The sequence below is a fragment of the Aedes albopictus genome, chromosome 3, assembly GCF_035046485.1.
Source record: "Aedes albopictus strain Foshan chromosome 3, AalbF5, whole genome shotgun sequence".
Classification (NCBI taxonomy): Eukaryota; Metazoa; Arthropoda; class Insecta; order Diptera; family Culicidae; genus Aedes; species Aedes albopictus.
In genome coordinates, this window is record NC_085138.1 from 246,788,176 (window position 1) to 246,813,237 (window position 25,062).

Sequence of the window (25,062 nt, forward strand, 5' to 3'; positions counted from 1 at the left end):
ATTCTTAAGTGCACGAAATATGGGCACCTCACGGTACTGTGATTGTAAAGAGTCTGATCTTGCCTAGTTTGGGTAGTGGCTAAGGTTAGAACAGATCAGATTAATCTTCCGCATAAAAGATCAGCAGCGATAAATCTTTGCAGGATATGCAACAGGCATATGGCATATGGTACAGCCCAAATGACTTTAGTAGAAGAACATCACTTTCTTTGGAATTTCTTTCTTCTTCAAATCTTGAGAATCTGGTGTTTATAACATCCAGGAAAATTCCAGTTCAGTAAAAACCATGTCATGCATCGATCCTGTATGCGTGTCAATCGTTGCTAATCCCATCTCTGAACTAACCACCAGAGATATATGCGCTATCACAATGGATGTGTTTGTTGGAAACCTCAAATGAACGTCTATTGTTCGGGCTAATACTCAACATATCATCTGGGTAGCTCAAACATAAACTTGAGAGGTTTGGTGGAATACTTAAGTAGTACAGATTTTCGATTACTTAACATAGACAACCGAAAACCTTCAAGTTATCTGCTAGACAGGAAGTGTTACGTTACGTCTAATGTTGACCAATTGATATGTTCCAGATTAAGAATTTTTATCAGACCATCGCTAAATCTTTTTTGAACATTTAAATGCTACTTCGCAAACTTTGCATTTTAGCAATCCTCGGTTAATCAACTAGGATCTCTTTACTGATTTGGTTGGGGGCTGTTCATAAACCACGTAGACCAAAATTTGCCCATCTCAGCCCCCCCCCCCCCCCCCCTCGTAGACTGTTGTCCATACAAAAATTTGAAAATTTGTATGGAGCGTAGACTTTGGCCAGAGTCTCGCCCTCCCCCCAAAAAGTTACGTGGTTTATGAACGGTCCCTTGTGACCAAATTTCATGGATACTCATCGTCCTTTGACGCTCCAACGTCCTTTACCATGGAAGCTTTTTGAAGTTTGTCCTCTGCGGTCTGTGAGGACCACAAGCGGAACTCCTTGATGGAAACCTTATTCAACCAAGCTCAGGAAACAATGTAAAAAGAGTTGGAGCATGTTACGTTCGGCTGGATTGGAGGCTTTCAGGTCGGTTCACAAGGCCTGCAAGAAAGCTCTTCGGTCTGCTGAACGATCCGGTTGGAAAAAACCTTTGTACAAATGTTTCCAGTTTGAGTGAAGTCAGTCGGTTCAACAAAATCCTTGCCAAATCTAAGGATTTCCGAGTGAACGAACTTCGTTTTCCAAATAGCGATTTTATTTCCTCCGATGAAAACAGTTTTTGGAACACTTCCCCGAATGTGTAGATATTGCATCTTCTGATGAATCTGATGTTTTTCTTGTACCGTGACAGGATACTAATTAAGTCCATCTCTGATTTCTTCACTATTCCCGCAGGTGATGGTACAAATGCACCTAGTGGAAATTGTGGTTATCATGTAATGCACTATACATGATCTGAATAGAATTTGTTAAAAAAAAAAAAACTGTGCACGATATCAACACAACTGTTTAACTCTGGCTCTGTAAACCTTATCGATAGTAGTTAGTTGTTAATCCCCAGACCGTCCTGAACAATCATCTAATGGTTATCCGTTATCTATTTCTCTCTATGTTTCCAGTGGTCCAGTTCCAGTGCTAGTGATGTCTCTGCTGTTCATTGCGTCCGTATTCATGCTGCACATCTGGGGCAAGTACACTCGCTCGTAAGGACGCCCTAGTTTTTTTTTCTTCTTCTAAGTAAGCCGCGTTCCCTGCTGGTGGAATTCACTTCACATAAGACGCATTCACTTTATACTATTATAACTCTTAACATTATCGTATCCTGGGTGAGTTTCACTTCCGATGCATGCCCGGGTGGCATTTTTCCTTATATTTTTTTCGAGTGTTGGTAGCGTTTCGGAGAAGATATTCTTTTCTGAGCAAGATTCATGAACCCGTATGGTTTTGTACTGATGTGTCGATTCTTATAAAAGAATATACAAAATAATTTAATTCGCAAAATGGAGATATCGTTATCATTTGAAAAAGTATAATAAAAAAACAGAGAATAATAAGATTATGCCGTTATTTTGAAAGAAATGTTCCTTGAATGTATTTTTAAGACGTGATTTAAAATTGAAAATTGCTTAGTTCTTATTTGATATGAATCTTTCGGGCCGAATGGTCCCCGACGATGGAATCGAGCATAACAAACATATTCGAGGCAAGTGAGATCCAAGATCCGGCTCCGAAAGGTTAATTGTTCAACCGAAAGCCATCCTGTCACGGTCGCCATGTCATACTCTATAAGAGTAGTTAATAGAACACTCTCGATCTGGTCAGTTTTCCTTGTTAATTGTGGACCACAGTTGTCTGGTACTATCCGGAACTCTTCCGAATACAATCTTTGTTGGGTGACTATCGGGCATTCCTGCATCATTCCCTGCCCACCGTATCCTTCAAGTTTTGGGCCGTAAACCTTGTACCTATTTCATCCTTCTTCTCCATACACCGTTCTTCTGAACACCAGTCAATGAACGCTCGTTTACTCTAAGTTTTTGCAAGCTCTTGCTATCCTCGAGCATAATCCAAGCGATCCAAGCACAGACAAACAGACGTCACACCTAGAACAATGAACTTAAAATTTCAACGCGCAGTTTGCACTACCACCGCCTAGTATACATGTAGCACAAAGCACTGCGTTGTGCTTGTGCAACATCTCCACCAGAAGACGCTAGTGTGAAATGTCAAACGCGAAGAAAAACAATGCGCGTGACTCTGGTCACAACTTTTACGTTAAAACATGCTCGATGGAAATTCGGCCAGTGTTACGTCTGTTCGTGTGATCCAAATGCCATTTCCGCAAAGGATCACCAGTCTTATGGAAATGAACTCGGAGGAAATAAGAAACAACAAAAGTTTCTTTCTGGAATTTCTTTACAAATACCTTCTTCAAGTTTTGTTTCGTATTTTTACGCCATTTTAATTTGGATTCCTCCCAGATCTCTACCAGTATTTTTCGAAAAATTCTTTCCGGTATTCTTTTTTTTTTTTATCTGTATTAACGAGATTTTTAGCCCTAGGCTAGTTCATCTCGGGACCCACGCTTTACTTCCCTTCCGAAGGAAGAACTCACATTTTTGTGAGTTTGTCGGGAGTGGGATTTGATCCCAGGTCTTCGGCGTGATAGTCAAGTGTTCTAATCATAACACCAGGTCCGCTCCACTTCCGGTATTCTTCTTTGGTTTCTAATTCCTAATCTCTCAGATGTTGTCGCATAATTTCTCCTAGAGTTTCTTTCGGGATTTGTCTTTAAAATTTTTCATTCCAGTGCCCCTCTTAGGACTGACTTCCAAAAGAGATCTTCTCGGGATGTCTCCCAGAGTGTCTACAGGAGTTATACTTGGGATTTCAACATGACTCCCTTTTAAAGAGTTTTCGCGAATTTTCTGAAGGCGTTCCACCCAAATTTTCTAAAGGCGTTCTTCCGGAGTTTCTCTTGTAATTACTTCAACGAATTTCCGCAGTTTCTCACAAGGGACTGTTCATAAACCACGTAGACCAAAATTTGGCCATCTAAACCCCCCTCGTAGACTTTCATCCATACAAAAAAATGAAATTTGTATGGAGCGTAGACTTTGAACAGAAAACCGCCCCCACCTCCCCCCCCCCTCCCTCCAAAAAGTCTATGTGGTTTATGAATGGTCCCCAAGATTTCTTCAGAAGTTTTAGTCGGAGTATTTTCTTTAAGTTTTCGCGGGATTTCTTTTAAGGTTTCACTTGTAATTTCTCTCGGAGCTTCTCCCTCTGGATGAACCTTGGGAGAACTGAAAAAAGCCAGAAAAAAATCCGGCGAAACCCCAGGAAATAAAAACCTCTGAAAAATTCAAAGAAGAACTCGCGCAAAAATATGGTTTCTAACGGTAACAATTAAAAGTAAGAATAAAGCAATAAAGGTGAACATCAGATAGAAATACTTGAAATTCATTTACTTTCTGCAAATGGTCAATACAGGATCGTCCGACACATAATCCTGTTTGCGGAGAATTGCGTCATTCTTCTCTTGTATCCAGTTCAGGAGTTAGGCCGTCCCTTATTTTGCAAAAACTGGAAATGCTATAAGTTCGTTAGTGGAAAACGATTGTTTTAGCTAAGAAATGATCGTGTAAATATTTTAATTCCGTATCTCAAAGCTGAGTGGTCCCTCAAGGAGCCTAAAGTTGTCAAAAATTGTGTGTGATAAAAGTGATTTTTTTTTCGACGAAATCGTACGTTATTTTTGGCCCTTTAGGGTTCTGAAATCATCGGTTTTAGTCGAAAAAAAATCAGGTTTTTTTTGTCCCATACATTTTTTGACACTTAGCCTTGAGATACGGACTTCATCGTTTTCCACTTTACGAACTTATAACATTATTTTTTTGCAAAATAAAGGACGGCCTATTCAGGAGCTTTCTGCAAAGGATTTGAGAGTACCTACCTTCAATGAGAAGCCTTGCATCAGCTTACATCTAGTCTACCGAAGTCTCGGTGGCCCATATAATGCAGCATAATGAGAAGTGTACTGTATAGTTGTGCAAATACTACGGGTTAGCTTTGATCATCTCGAGCGACCTCCCAGGCTCTACATATTTGATGTAATGCTAGGTACGGATGACTGTTCCCTGCTGTTAGTATCTACTGCAATGAAAGAGCTTCAGTGTGAACGCGAATAATACGTCGAACTTCTTGGCGGATCATATCGAGAGATGATGATGACTTGACCGGCACTTGAAAGAACATTTCAAAGTGCTCAAGCGAGCCAGCGTTCCAGCTAGCCAGCCGTATCGATTTACGGTATCCAGATGTTCTTTCACAGACACCGCGGCATGCAGCTTAGTTCCACTAAGGCGATGTAAGATATCCTACAGGAAGCTTATGTCACCGATGATAGCGGTTTTGTTAGCTTTATGGTCTAGAGCTGTCTAGAGACTATCTAGGGCATCGTTTCCCAACCTTGGCTCCCGCGAACCCCCAGTCTGTTGTCACCCCGCTTTTAGTAGAACAATCGAAGCGTGTCTGCAAGCAGTTGGGGGGTCGCGAAATAAAGGTTGTGAAACCGTGATCTAGAAAGTCTCCACGCTCCTTTTCGCAGATGTGCGTTTCAATACCCTCTGCCTTATTGATAGGGAAATAGCGAAAGCGAGCTGCGAATTTGGCTCCTTGAATTTTCGCTCGCACAATCTTAGCTTGGATTTATCTTTACTCATCTGATGATGATTAACCTGGGCTTGTTAGGGGAATATCTGACGAATTTCGCGCCAACCCTTCTATGGGGCTGGCAGCACCCTCTCAGAATCGAACGAAACTTTGTGGGCATAAACAATAGGTCTTTCTAAGCAACCTTGCATATTTTGTTTTTCGAAATTTTTCAAGAGTAACATTTGAAGAGGGCCTAATTTTTTTTCATAGATTTTTTTCAAATCGACAAAATGACAAGACCTACAAAAAAGTGTTGTATGGCGGACTATCGTGAAATTCCATGAAGTTTTTTTAGAAAAATATCTAAAAAATACAAAGTTAATTCTTACACTGAAAAATAAAGGTTTTAAAAATTTAAATCGATATTACAAAAAACCCTATGTTTTTAAATCGATGATTTTTTTTTCTGGAGAAAGATATTTCAATTACCTACATTTTCTCTAAACAATGTTGCTGTGACATATTTAAGGGAAAAAAGTTTTTCTAACAAAAACTTTTTTCATGTCCACATTGAGTGAATATTTTTCATCGTGTTTCGTGCCAACATGGCCATATATAGGTTCAGTAGCCTCTCATCAACCAATGAAACTTTATGGATGTTTCAAAAATTGTTGAAGAAGCAATTTTGCATAATCTAATATTTATCTAGACTACCATTTGAAAAGGGCGTATTAGGGTGGCCCACACTTATATGAAAAACATAAAATTCGAAAAATGACAAGTCTTACCTCCTGTATCGATTGTTTTGGACTCCCAGGAGCTACGTTCAGCATTTGAGCGAAAACGAGTTAGTCTAAGGAATGATACACAAATTATGTCACGCAAAATACGTCCTTTTTCAACCCCCCTCCCCTCCCCTCTATGTCACGCTTTTTTTCAATTTCGTCGCCAAAGTCTGATTATTCGTAAAAAAATACAATATGTCACAGCAACATTGTTTGGAGAAAATTAGGTAATTGAAATACCATTCTCCAGAAAAAAAAATGATCGAATTAAAAACATAGGGTTTTTTGTAATATCGATATAAATTTTTAAAACCTTTATTTTTCAGTGTAGGAATTAATTTTGTATTTTTTAGATATTTTTCTAAAAAAACTTCATGAAATTTCACGGTAGTGCGCCATACAACACTTTTTTGTAGGTCTTGTCATTTTTGAGTTACATCGATTTGAAAAAAAAATCTATGAAAAAAAATTAGGTCCTCTTCAAATGTTACTCTTGAAAAATTTAGAAAAACAAAATATGCAAAGTTGCTTTGAAAGACCTATTGTTTATGCCCACAAAGTTTCGTTCGATTCTGAGAGGGTGCTGCCAACCGTTGGTCGAGTTGGCGCGAAATTCGTCATCTGTAAGTAAAAAGAAAATCGCGTTAAGGACAAACTTCTTGAAATCCCGCTTCAACAGTGCATCAAAACTTCAAACGCACAAATTTCAAGAAGCAAGCTTCACACAACAGTACATTTCATTATTCTGTTCTTGCTCACTCGTAATAAGCTTGAAATAAAAAGATCAGGTGCGCTAGTTTTGTTTACGAAGAAATCTGTGCCCTCGAAATCGTGAGTAGGTGCCAAAGTCGGCCATTGTGGCGGCCATTTTGGGACTCTAACAAGTCTGTCCTTAAGTACTGTTCCTTTGAATCCTACTAAGAATTTGCATCCTTTGACAGATACGTATTTCGACCTCAACTGTAAGGTCGTCTTCAGTGTCTTGTACTTGACTCGACTTTTATTTACTCATCTGTTTTTCTCCAGCTGTCATCTACGATGTAGTGTAGTGGTGCTCAAACTGCGACCTTCTACATACGCTTATAAATGTGACCCGCAGAGCATTTTGGAAAAATAGTTAATGATGATGAAACAATATTTTGATACTAGCTCTTATAAACATATTTATTGTCTAAAATTTGTGATAACATCAACTCCTTATTGCAATATTTATACTCGTAATAATTTTCTATGGTTTGAAAAATGATATTCAGCCAGATTCCTATAAATCTTTACTGGTAGGTAAAATTTATTTTAGTTTTATCATTATAATGAAACATTTGGCATTTTTGAACACCGCTAGCCATCATGGTTTCCCATAGCGGAAATCATCATGGTTACAGGTCGCAAGCCCTGGTAAAGTGTGGAACGTTTTGATGGCTGTGATCCCTGACCATCATGTAATCCCAGGGATACTCAAGTGACCATACTGTTGGGTTGCGTGTGTGTGAGGTGCATATATTGACAAGCATTGCTGTGGATCGTTAGGGCTGAGTAGGAACGGGGAATGGATCTACACTGAAATCAATTTCATAGTATTCTGAACGACAAACGCGTTGTTGAATTTATTGCCCGTTGTGAAGATTTATAGATTCCGACGCAAATAAATGATTAGGCTCATTTTCAGCGTAGGTGCACTATAAATATTTGTCTACAATGCAAAACTATCACCAAATGTGTACCTAACAACACAGCGTAAAATATTAACCAGGACGCGGTCTGGTTTTATATCTGTGGGCCCACGCAAGAAAAATCCACGCAACTAATTTTCGCGCAGGAGTCTAAACAGGTGGAATCTCCGCAATAAAAGCATAACGTTTTGTTAAATATACCATGAAATCCGTGAAATTCACTGAAAAATAGTTGGGTTGATCCCGTTTTCCATAGTGATTTGACTGCAAAATTAACAACTCAGTGTTTTTAAAATCCTCACTTAGCACGAGCACATTTGATCGTAAAAATTACTATCTTTTTCGTAAAAGTAACAAAAATAGTGAAGTAACACTCTCAATTCTACCACGTTTACAGTAGAATGAAATATTATTGTAACAGAAGTTATTTTATAGTTGATTATACTGATCGTGTAGTCAGTTTTACGTTTACATGCAAATTGTTGTTTTGTTTACGCAGTGAGCTCTGCAGAAAGAATACAAAACATTTTTCGGACCTTTTTTTTTTTTAAATAAGTTGTTCAGTATGTTAAAACCGAGATTAAAACGCAGTGATGTCGATTAAATGATCAACATGTTCAAGTGAAATCAAAAGGTTATTAAAGGTAAGCCAAAATTTCAGATAAATATCATTATAATGTTATACTCGCTTGCTGCTGTGTGTTTTAGATGATATGGAAAGATCCAGAATTACGATGGTGCCAAAAGGCATTTTTCCGTTTGATGATCGTCCGATACGACTTGGAGGATTAAAATTTCTTACGGTAAGTTTATACAGGGTGACTGGTAATTCGTGTTACACCCGAAAGGAGGTGAAAGTGGACCATATTTGCAGCAAAAAATTGTTCTACAGGTAGGTCCGGAAATCACTGCTAAGTGAGTTATTTAAAAATTAGTGTTATTAAATTACCCCATCTTTAAACATCTCTAACTCAGAAACTATGAACCGTATAATCAATCTTAGCGCATGGATAGAAAGCTTAAAGCTTTGTCTTTTAATGCTCTTTGGACAGGTAATTGATAAAAAGTCATTTAAGTGCAGAAATTTTGACTTTTATGTAAAAAGTGCCTAAAAATGTACCCCCTTTTCACCTTTTTTGATAGTTTACTCGTGAAAAACGTGATAAATGTGAGAAATGTTCTTCTACAAAACATTCATTTTTTGATACGCTACCAAACTGTTCTTTGGTGCAATATTGTATCTTTCATAGTTTTGTCACAATCTTGAATTCAAAATTTTGTGAAATAAATCAATGTTTTTATTGCAATACTGTCTGGCAACCCTACACGTTTGCTTGCTGTTGGTCGTCGTGCGCATGGCAACGAAGTCCAGCGTCGCGGCGGCGGTCATCGTTTGACAGAGCCAACAGTGAACGGCAAATTGCGCGCAATGTTTATGAATCAATCTCAAGGCATCCTTTTCTTTGGGTGAAGATTCAATTCGCCTAGATGCCATACACCCAAACCCACTCACTGGTGGAATTTAGCGAGATCATACCGCTGAGTGGCACCGTTTTAAGGGATATTCAAACCTACGGGCTGAGACTGGGTCCGGCCCGGGCCGCGGTCGGGACTCGATAGGGCTTTTGTCGCTTCATTCTCACGGCACATAATGCTCACCGGGCTATAGCGCCTGCGCACCAGCAATTTATGTTGCGCGAACGCACGCACAGTATGAAGCGGTTGTCATTTATTTTTGTTTTTGTTTCTGCGTACTTTCTCCAGTGTGTTTGATGTACATTCATCCAGAACTTTCTTTTGCAATTTCTACAGGAATCTGGGATTCCTCCAGCTTTTTTTATGATTTCCCTTGAAGTGCTTTCTGGGACTCTCCCGTAGTGTTTTCTGGAAAACCTCTAATGAGATTCTTCTAGGAGTCCTTCCTGGTATTCTCCAGCTACTCCGTCTGGGCTTTTGTCCTTGAGTTCTACTAAAATTTCTTCTGGGATACTCTCAAGAACTGGTTTAGAATTTTTCTCCAGAAATTCCTCCAGGAGTAGCTTCCCACAGCTTATTTATTTTCAGTTCAACGGGAAGCCCTCCTGAGAGTGAGTCCAGGAGCTCCCCAGGCATTCCTCCAGGGCACCCCCAAAAAATACCAAGGGAATTTCTTTAGAATTAGCCCAAGAATTCCTCCAGCATTTGTCGTAGAATCACCCTAGGATTTTACTGGGAATTTCTCCATTATAACTCTGGAAATTAATGCAGGAGTTCTCCAGCAATAATGCATGCTTCTGTTCAGGATTTTCCCGAAAATTACTGAAGGACTCAAGGGATTTCTCCAGAAATTCCTGCATTAATACCACCAGGACTTCCTCAAGGGATTCCTCCAAAAAATCCTCCACGATGTCAACTAAAATTTCTTCCAGTAGTTCTCCCAGGAATAACTCCAGAAATTCATCTCGAAATTCCTACAGGAATTTCTCTTCAGGAATTGTGGAAAGGATTTCATCAGGAATTCTTCCAGGGATTTCACAAGACAATTTTTCAATAAATTGCTCCAAGACTTTCTTTAAGAATTCCTGCAAGGATTTATCTAGGAATTCCTCTAGATTTTTTTTTCCACGGTGTCCGCCAAGAATTCTTCCAGTTATTCCTCCATAAGTTCCTGCAGGAATTCATCCCGAAATTCTACCAGGAAATCCTGCAGGGATTCCTCCAGGAATCCCACCATAAATTCCTCCTGTAATTGCTGCAGGAGATCCTCTAGAGGTTCCTCCAAGGATTACTCTAGAATTCCTTCCAGAATTTCTCCCAGGAAATCATCAAGAAATTCCTCTAGAAATTCCTTCAGTAATTCCTCCAGAAATTCCTTCAGTAATTCCTCACAGAATTACTCTAGGAATTTCTACAGGGATTTCTTAAAAAAATTCTCCAGAAAGTACTCCAGGCATTTCTCCAAGAATTACTTCATGAATTTCTCCATAAATTATTCCAGGAATTCCTCCAGAAATTACTTCAGATACTACTCCAGGAGTTCCTCCAAGAATTCCACCGGAAATTTCTCAAGGAATACCTCCAGAAATTCCAACAGGTATTTTTCCAGGAAGTCTTCTTGGAAATACTCCAGGCATAAATCCAAGAATTTCTCCGTGAGTTACTCCAGGTATTCCTACAGGAATCAGGAATCTTACAGATGTTTATCCAGGAACTACTGCAAGATGTCCTTCAATTTTTTTTCCAGGAATTCCTCCGGTGATTCCTTCATAAATTTCTCCAGTAAATGCTCCAGAAAATTCTTTAGAGATTCCTTCAGAATTCCTTCCTGTATTTCCTCCAGGAAATCGTCCAGAAATTTCGCCAGTGATTCATTTAATAAATCTTCTATGGATTCCTCCAGGAGTTCGTACAGAATATCCTCCAGAAATTCCTCCAGACATTCCTCCAGAAAACACTCCAGGAATTCCTCTAAGAATTTCGCCAGTGATTTCTTTCGTCCAGAAATTTCGCCAGTGAATCCTTTAATAAATCTTCTAGGGATTCCCCCAGAAATTCCTACAGAATATCCACCAGAAATTCCTCCAGGCTTTCCTCCAGGAATTCCTACAGAAAATACTCCAGGAATTCCTCCAGGAATTTCACCAGGAATTACTCCAGGAATTCATCCACGAACTTTCCCAGAAATTCCTCCAGGAATTCCTCCGAAAATTCCTCCAAGAATTCTTTCAGGAATTTTTCCATAAAGTCTTCCAGGATATACTCCATGAATTACTCCAAGAATTGCTTCAGGAATAACTCGAGGAATTCCTCCAAAAATTCCTCCAAGAATTCCTTCAGGAATTCTTCCATAAAGTCTTCCAGGAAATACTCCATTAATTACTCCAAGAATTGCTTCAGGAATAACTCTAGGAATTCCTCCACGAATTACTTCAGAAATGACTTCAAGGATTCCTACGGGAATTCTTCCAGGAACTACTTCAGGCTGTCCTCAAAAAAAACCTCCAGGAATTCTACAAGGAAATACTTACGGGATTCCTCCAAGAATTACTCCAGGAACTACTCCAGGAAAGCCGTCAAGAATTCCTCCCGGAAACAATCCAAGAATTCCCATAATTTCTCTTTGAATTACTCCAGGAATTCGTCAAAAAAATTACTTCTGGAATTTTTCCAGAAATTCCTCCCAGAATTCCTTTTAGAAATACCTCAAGGAAAAGCTTCAAGAATTTCTTCAGAAAATCCTTAAAGAACTCCTCCAGAAGTGCCTCCAGCCAATCTTTTAGGAAATCCTTCACGATTTTTTTCAGGAACTGCTCCAGATATTGCTTAGGAATATCTCCAGGAATTCGTCTTGAAGAACTATTCCAGAACGTACTCCAGGAATTACTGCAGGATTTCCTCAAGAAATGTCTCTGGAACTTCCTTCAAGAATTCCTTCGGTAAACTTTCCAGAAATTCCTCCCGGAATTATCTCAGGTACAGTATTCCTTAAAGAGTTACTACAGGGATTCCAGGAATAGCTCCAGAAACTCAGTTAGAATTAACTAAAAGGATTCCTCCAGGAATCACTCCAGTAATTCCTCAAGGTTGGATGTCATCCAGGAATTTCTGTAGGAATTCTTGGAAAAATTTTGAACGGATTCTTGATTGAAATCTTGAAAGAATTCTTGGAAGAGTTCCCGTAGCAGTTTCTGGAATAATTTCTGGAGGATTTTCAGGGAGAATTCTGGAGTGATTTTTGGGGAAGATCCTGTAGGAATTTCTGGAGGATTTCCTGGGGAAATCCTAGAAAAGTTTATTTAGGAATTCCTCCCAGACTTCCGCCAGGAATTGATTCAAGAATCCCTCTATGAATTTCTCCAAAAATCCCTCGAACAGTTCTTCTTGGGATTTTTGAAGAAATTTATTCAGGAATTACTTTACAAACTCCTCCAGGAATTCCTTCACAAATTTCTCCAGTAATTCCTTCAAAAATTCCTCCAAGAATTTCTCCATGAATTCCACCAGGAAATCCTCCAAAAATAACTTGTGAGATAGCTCCAGGGATTCCTCCTTCAATTCCTCCAGGTATTTCTCCAGTGACTCTTTCAAAAACTCCTTCAAGGCTTACTACAGGTATTTCTCTAGGAATTCCTAATGAAATAAAAAAATCATTGAATTTTTCTTAATTTAAAAACCCAATTGCTTCAGGAATAACTCTTGAAAATCCTCCAGGAATTGCTCCAGGAATGACTTCAGGGATTCCTACGGGAATTTTTCCAGAAACTACTTCAGAATATCCTCAAAAAAATCCTCCAGGAATTCTACAAGGAAATACTTACTGGATTCATCTAAGAATGACTCCAGGAATTCTTCTAGGATCTACTCCAGGGATTCCTGCACGAATTCTTTCCGATATTTATCCAGGAAAACCGTCAAGAATTCCTCCTGGAAACAATCCAAGAATTCCCATAATTTCTCTTTGAATTACTCCAGGAATTCGTTAAAAAAACCTTCCGGAATTTTTCCAGAGTTCCTTTTAGAAATACCTCAAGGAAATGCTTGAAGAATTTATTCAGAAATTCTTTAAATAGCTGCTTCAGAAGTGGCTCCAATCTTTTAGGAATTCCTTCACGATTTATTTCAGGAATTCCTCCAGATGTTGCTTACGAATATCTCCAGGAATTAGTCCTGAAATTTTTCCCGAAATTTATCAAGGTTTTATTTTAGAAATTCCTCAATAATTTTTCCAGGAAGGCCTCCAGAAATTCCTCTCAGAAACACTCCAAGAATTTCTCCATGAATTACTTCAAGGCTTTCTCCAAAAACTATTCCAGAACCTACTCTAGGAATTACTCCAGGATTTCCTCAAGAAATGTCTCTAGAATTTCCTCCAAGAATTCCTTCGGTTAATCTTCCAGGAATTCTTCCCGGAATTATTTCAGGTACTTACAGGAATTCTTTAAAGAGCTACTCCAGGGATTTCTCTGGGAAACGCTTCATATTTTTTTCAGGAATAGCTCCATAAACTCCGTTAGAACTTACTCCAAGAATTCCTCCAGGAATCACTCCAGTAATTCCTCTAGGTAGGATATCATCCGGAAATTCATCTAAGAATTCCTCCCAGGAGTTCCTTCGAAGTTTCTTTCAGGAATTAATCCCTGGAAGAATCTCTGGTGGAATCCTTGGAGGAGCTCTTAAAATAATCCTTGGAGGAATTTTAGAAGAAATACCTGGAGGGAGTCTTGGAAGAATTCCTGGAGGATTTCCTTGGAAAAATTTCATTAGGAATTCCTAGAGAAATACCTGTAGTAAGCCTTGAAGGAGTTTTTGAAAGAGTCACTGGAGGAATACCTGGAGGAATTGAAGGAGGAATCCCTGGAGCTATCTCACAAGTTATTTTTGGAGGATTCCCTGGTGGAATTCATGGAGAAATTCTTGAAGGAATTTTTGAAGGAATTCCTGGAGGAGTTTGTAAAGTAATTCCTGAATAAATTTCTTCAAAAATCCCAAGAAGAACTGTTCGAGGGATTTTTGGAGAAATTCATAGAGGGATTCTTGAAGCAATTCCTGGCGGAAGTCTGGGAGGAATTCCTAAATAAACTTTTCTAGGATTTCTCCCAGGAAATCCTCCAGAAATTCCTACAAGATCTTCCCCAAAAATCACTCCAGAATTCTCCCTGAAAATCCTCCAGAAATTATTCCAGAAACTGCTACGGGAACTCTTCCAAGAATTCTTTCAAGATTTCAATCAAGAATCCGTTCAAAATTTTTCCAAGAATTCCTACAGAAATTCCTGGATGACATCCAACCTTGAGGAATTACTGGAGTGATTCCTGGAGGAATCCTTTTAGTTAATTCTAACTGAGTTTCTGGAGCTATTCCTGGAATCCCTGTAGTAACTCTTTAAAGAATACTGTACCTGAGATAATTCCGGGAGGAATTCCTGGAAAGTTTACCGAAGGAATTCTTGAAGGAAGTTCTAGAGACATTTCTTGAGGAAATCCTGCAGTAATTCCTGGAGTACGTTCTGGAATAGTTCTTCAAGACGAATTCCTGGAGATATTCCTAAGCAATATCTGGAGCAGTTCCTGAAAAAATTCGTGAAGAATTTCCTAAAAGATTGGCTGGAGGCACTTCTGGAGGAGTTCTTTAAGGATTTTCTGAAGAAATTCTTGAAGCTTTTCCTTGAGGTATTTCTAAAAGGAATTCTGGGAGGAATTTCTGGAAAAATTCCAGAAGTATTTTTTTTGACGAATTCCTGGAGTAATTCAAAGAGAAATTATGGGAATTCTTGGATTGTTTCCGGGAGGAATTCTTGACGGCTTTCCTGGAGTAGTTCCTGGAGTAATTCTTGGAGGAATCCCGTAAGTATTTCCTTGTAGAATTCCTGGAGGTTTTTTTTGAGGACAGCCTGAAGTAGTTCCTGGAAGAATTCCCGTAGGAATCCTTGAAGTCATTTCTGAAGTAATTCGTGGAGGATTTCCTAGAGTTATTCCTGAAGCAATTCTTGGAGTAATTAATGGAGTATTTCCTGGAAGACTTTATGGAAGAATTCCTGAAGGAATTCTTGGAGGAATTTTTGGAGGAATTCCTCGAGTTATTCCTGAAGCAATTCTTGGAGTAATTCATGGAGTATATCCTGGAAGACTTTATGGAAAAATTCCTGAAAGAATTCTTGGAGGAATTTTCGGAGGAATTCTTGGAGGAATTTCTGGGAAAGTTCGTGGATGAATTCCTGGAGTAATTCCTGGTGAAATTCCTGGAGGAATTCCTGGAGTATTTTCTGTAGGAATTCCTGGAGGAAAGCCTGGAGGAATTTCTGGTGGATATTCTGTAGGAATTTCTGGGGGAATCCCTAGAAGATTTATTAAATGAATCACTGGCGAAATTTCTGGACGATTTCCTGGAGGAAATACAGGAAGGAATTCTGAAGGAATCTCTAAAGAATTTTCTGGAGCATTTACTGGAGAAATTTATGAAGGAATCACTGGAGGAATTCCTGGAAAAAAAATTGAAGGACATCTTGCAGTAGTTCCTGGATAAACATCTGTAAGATTCCTGATTCCAGTAGGAATACCTGGAGTAACTCACGGAGAAATTCTTGGAGAAATGCCTGGAGTACTTTCTGGAGAATTTTTTTAAGAAATCCCTGTAGAAATTCCTAGAGGAATTCTGTGAGGAATTACTGAAGGAATTTCTGGAGGAATTACTGAAGGAATTTCTAGAGGAATTTCTCGATGATTTCCTGGGAGAAATTCTGGAAGGAATTCTAGAGTAATCCTTGGAGGAACCTCTAGAGGATCTCCTGCAGCAATTACAGGAGGAATTTATGGTGGGATTCCTGGAGGAATCCCTGCAGGATTTCCTGGTAGAATTTCGGGATGAATTCCTGCAGGAACTTATGGAGGAATAATTGGAAGAATTCTTGGCGGACACCGTGGAAAAAAAAATCTAGAGGAATTCCTAGATAAATCCTTGCAGGAATTCTTAAAGAAAGTCTTGGTGCAATTTATAGAAAAATTGTCTTGTGAAATCCCTGGAAGAATTCCTGATGAAATCCTTTCCACAATTCCTGAAGAGAAATTCCTGTAGGAATTTCGAGATGAATTTCTGGAGTTATTCCTGGGAGAACTACTGGAAGAAATTTTAGTTGACATCGTGGAGGATTTTTTGGAGGAATCCCTTGAGGAAGTCCTGGTGGTATTAATGCAGGAATTTCTGGAGAAATCCCTTGAGTCCTTCAGTAATTTTCGGGAAAAATCCTGAACAGAAGCATGCATTATTGCTGGAGAACTCCTGCATTAATTTCCAGAGTTATAATGGAGAAATTCCCAGTAAAATCCTAGGGTGATTCTACGACAAATGCTGGAGGAATTCTTGGGCTAATTCTAAAGAAATTCCCTTGGTATTTTTTGGGGGTGCCCTGGAGGAATGCCTGGGGAGCTCCTGGACTCACTCTCAGGAACTTCAGGAGGGCTTCCCGTTGAACTGAAAATAAATAAGCTGTGGGAAGCTACTCCTGGAGGAATTTCTGGAGAAAAATTCTAAACCAGTTCTTGAGAGTATCCCAGAAGAAATTTTAGTAGAACTCAAGGACAAAAGCCCAGACGGAGTAGCTGGAGAATACCAGGAAGGACTCCTAGAAGAATCTCATTAGAGGTTTTCCAGAAAACACTACGGGAGAGTCCCAGAAAGCACTTCAAGGGAAATCATAAAAAAAGCTGGAGGAATCCCAGATTCCTGTAGAAATTGCAAAAGAAAGTTCTGGATGAATGTACATCAAACACACTGGAGAAAGTACGCAGAAACAAAAACAAAAATAAATGACAACCGCTTCATACTGTGCGTGCGTTCGCGCAACATAAATTGCTGGTGCGCAGGCGCTATAGCCCGGTGAGCATTATGTGCCGTGAGAATGAAGCGACAAAAGCCCTATCGAGTCCCGACCGCGGCCCGGGCCGGACCCAGTCTCAGCCCGTAGGTTTGAATATCCCTTAAAACGGTGCCACTCAGCGGTATGATCTCGCTAAATTCCACCAGTGAGTGGGTTTGGGTGTATGGCATCTAGGCGAATTGAATCTTCACCCAAAGAAAAGGATGCCTTGAGATTGATTCATAAACATTGCGCGCAATTTGCCGTTCACTGTTGGCTCTGTCAAACGATGACCGCCGCCGCGACGCTGGACTTCGTTGCCATGCGCACGACGACCAACAGCAAGCAAACGTGTAGGGTTGCCAGACAGTATTGCAATAAAAACATTGATTTATTTCACAAAATTTTGAATTCAAGATTGTGACAAAACTATGAAAGATACAATGTTGCACCAAAGAACAGTTTGGTAGCGTATCAAAAAATGAATGTTTTGTAGAAGAACATTTCTCACATTTATCACGTTTTTCACGAGTAAACTATCAAAAAAGGTGAAAAGGGGGTACATTTTTAGGCAATTTTTACATAAAAGTCAAAATTTCTGCACTTAAATGACTTTTTATCAATTACCTGTCCAAAGAGCATTAAAAGACAAAGCTTTAAGCTTTCTATCCATGCGCTAAGATTGATTATACGGTTCATAGTTTCTAAGTTAGAGATGTTTAAAGATGGAATAATTTAATAACACTAATTTTTGAATAACTCACTTAGCAGTGATTTCCGGACCTACCTGTAGAACAATTTTTTGCTGCAAATATGGTCTACTTTCACCTCCTTTCGGGTGTAACACGAATTACCAGTCACCCTGTATTAATCTATAAAATAAGTTGGTTCCAGTTTCTCACTAGGGGTCGTGTTTTTTTTTCAGGATTGTTAAATGGTGAAACTAAATAGTTCCTAGAAATTCCCGGTGGATGCATACGGGAGGATTATAACCTGGAAGAAGTAAACGAAGACTGCTGCAAACCGAGCTGCAAACTGGACTACTCCAAACTTCCCTCAGGTGTCAAGCAGATGCCGGTATCGGTCAATCGTGGTGGCGATAATCTTATCTTAATTTTTTAATGTTTTCATCTAATGTAATAAAATTAAATAGCTTCAAATAAATAACATTGTGATTTAAATTTATGCTGAAATAGAACAAAACCACTACCACAGTGCAGTAAATCGGAAACAGTCAAAGTAACAACCTTGTATTGTATATTTAACTGACGAATAGTTTCCTCAATAGTGAAGACAACAACCTTAGCAGCAATTCAGAATAATAGTAATAAATACTATATGTCTTCTCATGATAAACACAAAGTCACTTCGGTTGAAAAACGTTGGTGCGAGTCTGTTAATTGTAACCCCTGTTGTAGTAATTTTCACGACAACGCTACTTTCAGTGTACGATTGCTTAGGCTCAGTGTACCAGTTATGGATATAGTACCTCAAATTCGCCATAGTTGATTTTCAATCTTTAAAGATACAAATCAACAAGAAAAAATCGTGAACAACAGATCACGATCGCAAAAGATGATTACAATCATTCAAACTTCACAATTTGCTGAAATTATGGTAGAAATAAATCATTTTCCTTAACTTTTCAGCCTCCTTGCACCCTATTTCGCCATAGTGTACCAGTTATGGCAAATCCCGTAAGGAATGCATGTAAATAGTGCGAAGTGGAACCCAAATTAACAAATGTGTCCATAACTGGTACAGGGTTCCTATCATTGGCACACGCCGTAATAAATACTAAAAGTAGTTTTGGCTCCGTTTGTATATTTTTCCTGTAAAGTATGAAAACTTATCAATAATTTGACATATCGATGACATTCGTCGGTCTTCTTCTTATTTTTCTAGAAGTAGTTTTCCTTAGGTAGTGCGATAACTAATACAGGCACCATATTGCTTTTTACCATATTGCTTAATTGCGATTATACCTACTGATATAATCGTGGTTCAACAGTGGTGGCGCCGCTTTTCGCTTGTGTTCGGCCTAGGTGGTTTGTTTAGGCGGTGCGGGTAGGTCTGCTGTACTTCGTACGTGCAGTGCGTACGGCTTCGGCATTGTGGTTACTTGGGTAGTGTAGGATAATTGGGTTTGGGACTGAGGGGGTCGTCATTAATTCTGCCGACACCAATTGACTGCTCATTGTTGGCGGTTGTGTTGGTGACGATTTCTTCAGCTTTATAATCTCATTTATACCATGCACAAACTTTGGGATGAGGGACTGCTTTGTAATGCAAGAGAGGGATTTAAACTCTGCGTTACGGGTTGGGTGAGGTCATGCATCAGATATGTAGAAGCAACCCAGGTGACCGTGCGGCTCTGGTCGTGATGGATGCATGAGTGCAGTGTGTGTGGGGTGCGCTACCCTGTGGGTGCAATTGAGTCCGGGTTGGAGTGGAAAGAGGCCCTTCTCTACCCTAGATCGGTTTCGGTTGTACGGGCGGGGTAGTGTTTGTCTTATTTGTGACGTGTTGTGCGTGATTTACGGCCCGAGCTGCGTGGTTACTTAGGAAGTATTGTGCTCTGCAATCTAGATTTTGGTTTTAAGGTGAAGCTGTAGCTGGGCTGTGCCTCGGATTTGTTGGGCGCAGGTCGGGAGATCTGGTGGCGGTTTGTGCTGGAGGGTTTACTCGATTGGTTATTCACTGGTGGTGGCCAGTCGACCGACTGTTCGCGCAGCCTGTCATTTGGTTCTTGGAATTTGTGCTCTCGAGATTCGGAGCGTTGCTTCATTGTATCTTCGCTTTAATATTTACTAATATTCCTTGTTTGATTAACTGACTATTATGTACAGGCGCTTAACTCATTCTATTTCATAGATTGCCAGATGTAAGGGTAATGGCTCAATAGGGTGTTAGCAATCAGAGTGGATTAGAACGAGTTAGTGCCTACAATACACCAACACTAACACACATACACCAACACTTACACGCACACATGCACTTACAACTAGCTGTAAAAGACCAGTGGGCGGGACAATGGTGCCTACCCAGCAGTTGTAGGTGGGGTGTTTGGCTTAGCTACATGACTTGGTCCGGCAAGCCCATAAACATCAATTGCTAGACGTATTGCCTAGTGAAAAAAACAACGCAGATGGGCGAAAGCCAGGGGATGCGTTGATAATAGCAGAATAGCAGCAGAATAATGAAACATTTGGCATTTTTGAGATTTGATTTGAAATTGATTATAAACGTCATCGAAATCAAACATTCTTACATGAGTAGTAGGGAGTTACAAGTTTGAACGAATATGTTCATCTTTTTTTTTGTAATACAAATTTAACACAAGTGTTAAATATTGGTTTCTTTTGTAGTTTGATGCCTAGTTTAAAAAAAAACAAAATACTTTATGAAAAATTACAAATGGATTGAATTCTCGATGTTCAACGCGTTTTATTTGCTAAATTTCAATGTTTATACGTGCACGAAATGCTGGGAAAATTTTCTCGACTCTCTGGGCATATTGTATCATTGTATACTTGCCACACAATGTACAAATTCATGCAATGGCAGGCAAAGAAAGCGCTTCAAATTAATAACTATGGAAGTGCTCTAAAAACACTAAGTTGAAGCGAGGCAGGCCAAGTCCCATTGAGAACGTAGAACCATAAAGAAGAAGAAGCCATTCATGAGAGAGTTTTCGAAACCAAACTTCACGTTGAAGTCGAACATGTTAATCATGATGTTTGGGATCTTATCTACGACAGCATTCAGTTTACTGTAAAAAAATCTTGTCTTGTATGTCGAAAGCGTTACATGTTTGGATTTCGGTAAGGTTTTGAACAAGTGTTCTAAATCTTATCTCAATTATTCTGATCAAAACAAAATCTCATGTTGACGAGGAGCGTGTTTGCCGCGTAGGCTAGGATCAATTCCAATTACAGTCATGACCCGCTGGTTGGGGGCTTAATAGTTGGGTGACTTTTTAGTTGGGGCTCCGTTAGTTGACCTGTCGGCCAACTAAAAAGTACCTGGATGTCATAATTCAATGTCAAACTGAAAATTACAACCAATCTGTAATTCCGAGGGGCGATCTAATGAGTTTTTGGTTTCTTAAACTTTACTGATAATCGAAAAGAATTTCTATTTCATAATTCTTAAAAAAAAAAAAAAACAATATGTACAATTACATCGAAACAAATGCAAAACATCGGCTATCTTTATTTTGTCGATCATTGAAAGCGTTTTGTGCTTGCATTTTGGTCCGGGTGGTTTCATAAACATCTATATTTTCACTTCACCGACTAAAAATGGGTGAAAATAATTATTTCTCGCATTGGTCATATATGTATCCTGCAAAACGTATCAGTTTTGCTCTAAATGTAAAACAAATTGAAAAAAATTACTTTTTACTTCCAACCTAAACATGATTTAAAAAAAAACAATGCGCACGCCCCTTGTGCTGCTGTCACTTTACCCAACTAGCGAATCCAATTCGTTGGTTGGGTGGAGGTTGTGACTCAACGAGCGGGTTCCGACTGTATTCTCTGTTGTTCCGTGGTAGGTCGTGGCCAGTTCGTGATCAACGGTCTCATTTCTTTCGATAAATAAACTCAACAATGCGTTTTAAGCCATCCCGAATGGGAATCTTTATTGATAAGCTATTATATGATTTTCCTTGCATCATTGTATTTTAGACAATCTCCTCGGAAAAAAACGGTACCGAATCATCATCGTGCATGGTTTTCTGCCTACAAGTTTTAGTGTCATAATTATTCTTATGCTGTTTTGCGTACACAAAAGTAACCCAAATCTATCCTGACCTGTCTAAAGACCCTTCCCGTAAAATACATGATAATAAATGGAATTTAATGCTCTTAACTGGTGTTGATATCAAGAAATACCTAGCGTTTCAACTTGTTTGTGAGTGTGTGTGTCTTTGTGTTGGTCTGTATATAAGTATGTATTCTAGAAGATTTAAGTGTTTTGCCTACATATTTGAATTGTGGTTTTCGTTTATAGTGAATACGCGGTTAGATATATTTTGAAAAGTGTTTTGATCATCGGTCCTGTTGATGACAAAAAGCGATTATTATAAGTGAATCAATCTACCCGAAAAGAAAGTATAAAATAATTGGTGTTGATAAGAAGTATTTTAAACGAATGTTTCTTTTTTTAATAGTAAGAAATTAAAGTGCACGTTCAGAAATGATAGTAATGCTCTGTTTAGTTATCGGCCGACATTTCGGTGATGCTGTTGTTAATGTCCAGCACCTGTTTAACAAACTCTGCATCCTGCATAGAATCCGCTAGATCACTCATCAGTTCGATTAGGTCAGTCAGTTCCATCCGCAGTTGCGGAGCTAGGTTTTCCAAATGAGCCATAATATTATCAGGAATCTGGAATGTATAGAGAAAAGGGCGATGATATATAATTGTTTTTAAATTGACGGTTATCTTGGTTGGGATACGGTTATCTTGGTTGTGCGGAAGACATTTTTGTGAATTTTTATGAACAAATCTAAGGTAATTTAGCCCAAAACTTTTTGATATTCTATACAAAAATATATAGGCTGTGTCTGTTACTTACGATTTTAGGATCTTTAAACGACGAGAACTTCAATTTTTGCTTTACTTGTGTATCGTTGACACTATCGTAGAACAGAGTCACCTGCGCATCCCCTGGATTAAGAACGACCGGGAAGTAAAGTCCAGCGCATACACGTCCTTTGGCGTCACGTGATAGCAACGAGCGGAAGTTGTACACGAGATTCCTACGAACAGTGACGTCGATCGCTGTCCGATAGGGTCGCTCAATGTAGATCAACGACATCTCGTATTGCTGCTTGCCGGCACGTGTAACGCGTTCCGTCCAAGTGATGAAATTGGAATCGTGGTGACTCAATACGTAGCAGTACTCTCGTTTGCAGTGTGGCTCATCCGATTGCGTAAACCAGCCGGTATGTGGATAGCATTGGTCTTTCATTACAGTTACAGCGCGTGCCACGTGGTAACCCGGATCAAGAATTAGCACACCTTCGCGTCCTCCGACCTCGATTTTCATCGCGACCAGAGCATGCTCCTTCTCCAGACCTGGTCCGGCATGTTCGATGTCTTTCTCGGTGCAGTGGTGGATGTAAGCTTCGGATTCCTCAACTGCCTCCTCGCACGAAACCAGGTAGCAACGTTCAGCAATATGCGGGTGCTGTTCTGCTAGTCTGGAATAACGTAGAATTCTTCATGAGTCCAAGAATGAACAGAACGTTTCGCTATCTTAACAATTCTTCCGTGAAAAGTTATCTAAAATTTCTACTAGAATAATCTCTAGGATTTCAACATTTATCCAATGATTCTACTTTTGTATATATATAAAAAACAAAGGAGACATAACTGAACACTACAAAGATGAAGTTATAAAAATATTCATGAGATTGTCCTGAAAAGGTTACACTTAATATTCACTCTGAGATACAGAAATTACAAATTAGGAAAATTTACGAAAAGCTATCAGGAAAAACGCAAACATGATGGAAATCAATATATTAATTTGGACTTCTCGCATTTAACTTACCTAGAAACAATTTCCATTGCCAAGCTGACGCACATGTGATGCCGACGGTTGATCGGTATCGTGTAGTTCTGGAAATGTGTTCTAAGATCCGGGTCGGCACTGTGAGCGCCGCGGTATGCCTTGTGAAAATCCACAAAGTTATTGGCTGTATTGTAATGAGTTTCCTCCAACATCCGCTGCAGTTTGGTTTCAATCAAGCCTATCAAATCTTCATACTGCCACACCATGTGGACGATGAACGGTTTGGCCGTTTTGCTGGACCACTTTGGTAGCGGTAACGGCGAGTCAATCGGCCATGCTCCATTGATCTGGTCAAACGTGGCCAGATTGTAGCTATCCTCGTCGAGGGTCCATCCGGGGCTAGCGGTCCCAAGGGCAAGGCCCGATTCCGTATCCGTCACATAGTGCCTGTGACTTTCCGGGTCGGTCAATCGTCCGGTGGATTGACCGAGCCCGCGGTCCAATGGTAGGACCGAGGGAAGATCGCTGCGGACGACGGCGAGTCAACTTGGCCACTCGTTGCCCCAGCGGCCAACGGTCGGTACGTAGGCGCCATCCTGACGTTCAACGCTAGTGAATGAAATGGTGTTTGCACCGTTAAGATCGTTCCGGCCCTGCACTTTGCCGGTCAGGCCCGGTTCGTCCCCTTTTGATGGTATTGATTTTTCACGCTCTGCAAAAGGTAATGAATACAATATAATCAGCATGAACTCTAGTATGAATTTTATGAACTTTTATAAGAATGAGACTTGCAACTGCAATCATAAACGAGTATGAATGAATTTAAATAGCACCAAAGTCGCGTGAGAGAGATGAGAGATACAATCAGTTTGCTCAATGAATGCTTTTGCGCAAATTTTTCTCCCATGTAAAGAAAACACGCTCAGATTCACTCACACTAAATTGTACGTATTACTCACAATGTTCAAACTTTCTTACGGAACCAAGAAAACCTCAATTGTATGTCCGCAAATCTACCCGTGCAGTCGTTCGCACCAGTAGAGTAAAAACATCTGATTGATTTCGCAGGTATGTGTCCCCATACTCAAACTACCGTTTCATTCTCTACTGCCTAACGATATATGTTAAGATACGAGTACGTATACGCATTAGCATACGTGTTTCCCATTATGCATTTCAAAGCAAAAATGCCACGACTGCTAATTTACTATTCCAAGGAAATGAGTAATATGATAGTGTAAATGAACAACATGGAATTCCGTTTATAAATTCGCGGAGAGGCTTGATTTGCGTTCCATTTGAAAAAAATCACGTGTTTAGTTGGTTTCGCTTATTGAAGCTCAATGACACGTGAACGCACAAGCATGGATCTGAAAATACTATGGAACCAGATCCTCTATTTGAAAATATTTTGTTTACTCTTATAATGCACACGTTTGTTGGCATTTTGCATAGGTTAAATGTTTTTGAGATTGCTTATATTGTAAAGCAAGCGAAAATCCCTTGCCAAGTTTTCGACCAACAACAAATCTGTAGCGATTTGCTCCGATTGCAATTATTACTATTTTCTTTGCCTTTTGCGTCGTAAGAAACGATTTAAC

At 39.5% G+C, this 25,062-nt stretch overlaps 3 protein-coding genes across 3 annotated transcripts in view; 2 read left to right on the forward strand and 1 right to left on the reverse strand.

The window, feature by feature from the left end:
* LOC134291769 (uncharacterized) overlaps window positions 1-25,062 on the forward strand; it is a 582,206-nt gene that overhangs the window by 449,559 nt on the left and 107,585 nt on the right. The gene's annotated exons all lie outside the window — the stretch shown is intronic.
* Window positions 1,612-2,052, forward strand: LOC115264688 (protein transport protein Sec61 subunit beta; the record flags this gene model as incomplete). Its single annotated transcript, XM_062856888.1, is given in 1 exon segment — window positions 1,612-2,052. A coding segment is annotated over 1 exon segment (88 nt), but the record flags the coding sequence as incomplete, so codon positions are not given.
* The window catches only part of LOC115264689 (uncharacterized), a 36,910-nt gene continuing 33,397 nt past the window's right edge, over window positions 21,550-25,062 (reverse strand). Inside the window, exons 3-5 of the mRNA XM_029868672.2 lie at window positions 23,501-24,173; window positions 22,520-23,147; window positions 21,550-22,329 (exon numbers count right to left, since the gene is read on the reverse strand). Of these exons, the coding sequence (XP_029724532.2) occupies window positions 22,156-22,329; window positions 22,520-23,147; window positions 23,501-23,727 (1,029 nt within the window). The 5' untranslated portion in view covers window positions 23,728-24,173 and the 3' untranslated portion in view covers window positions 21,550-22,155. The remainder of the gene's footprint in view (window positions 22,330-22,519; window positions 23,148-23,500; window positions 24,174-25,062) is intronic.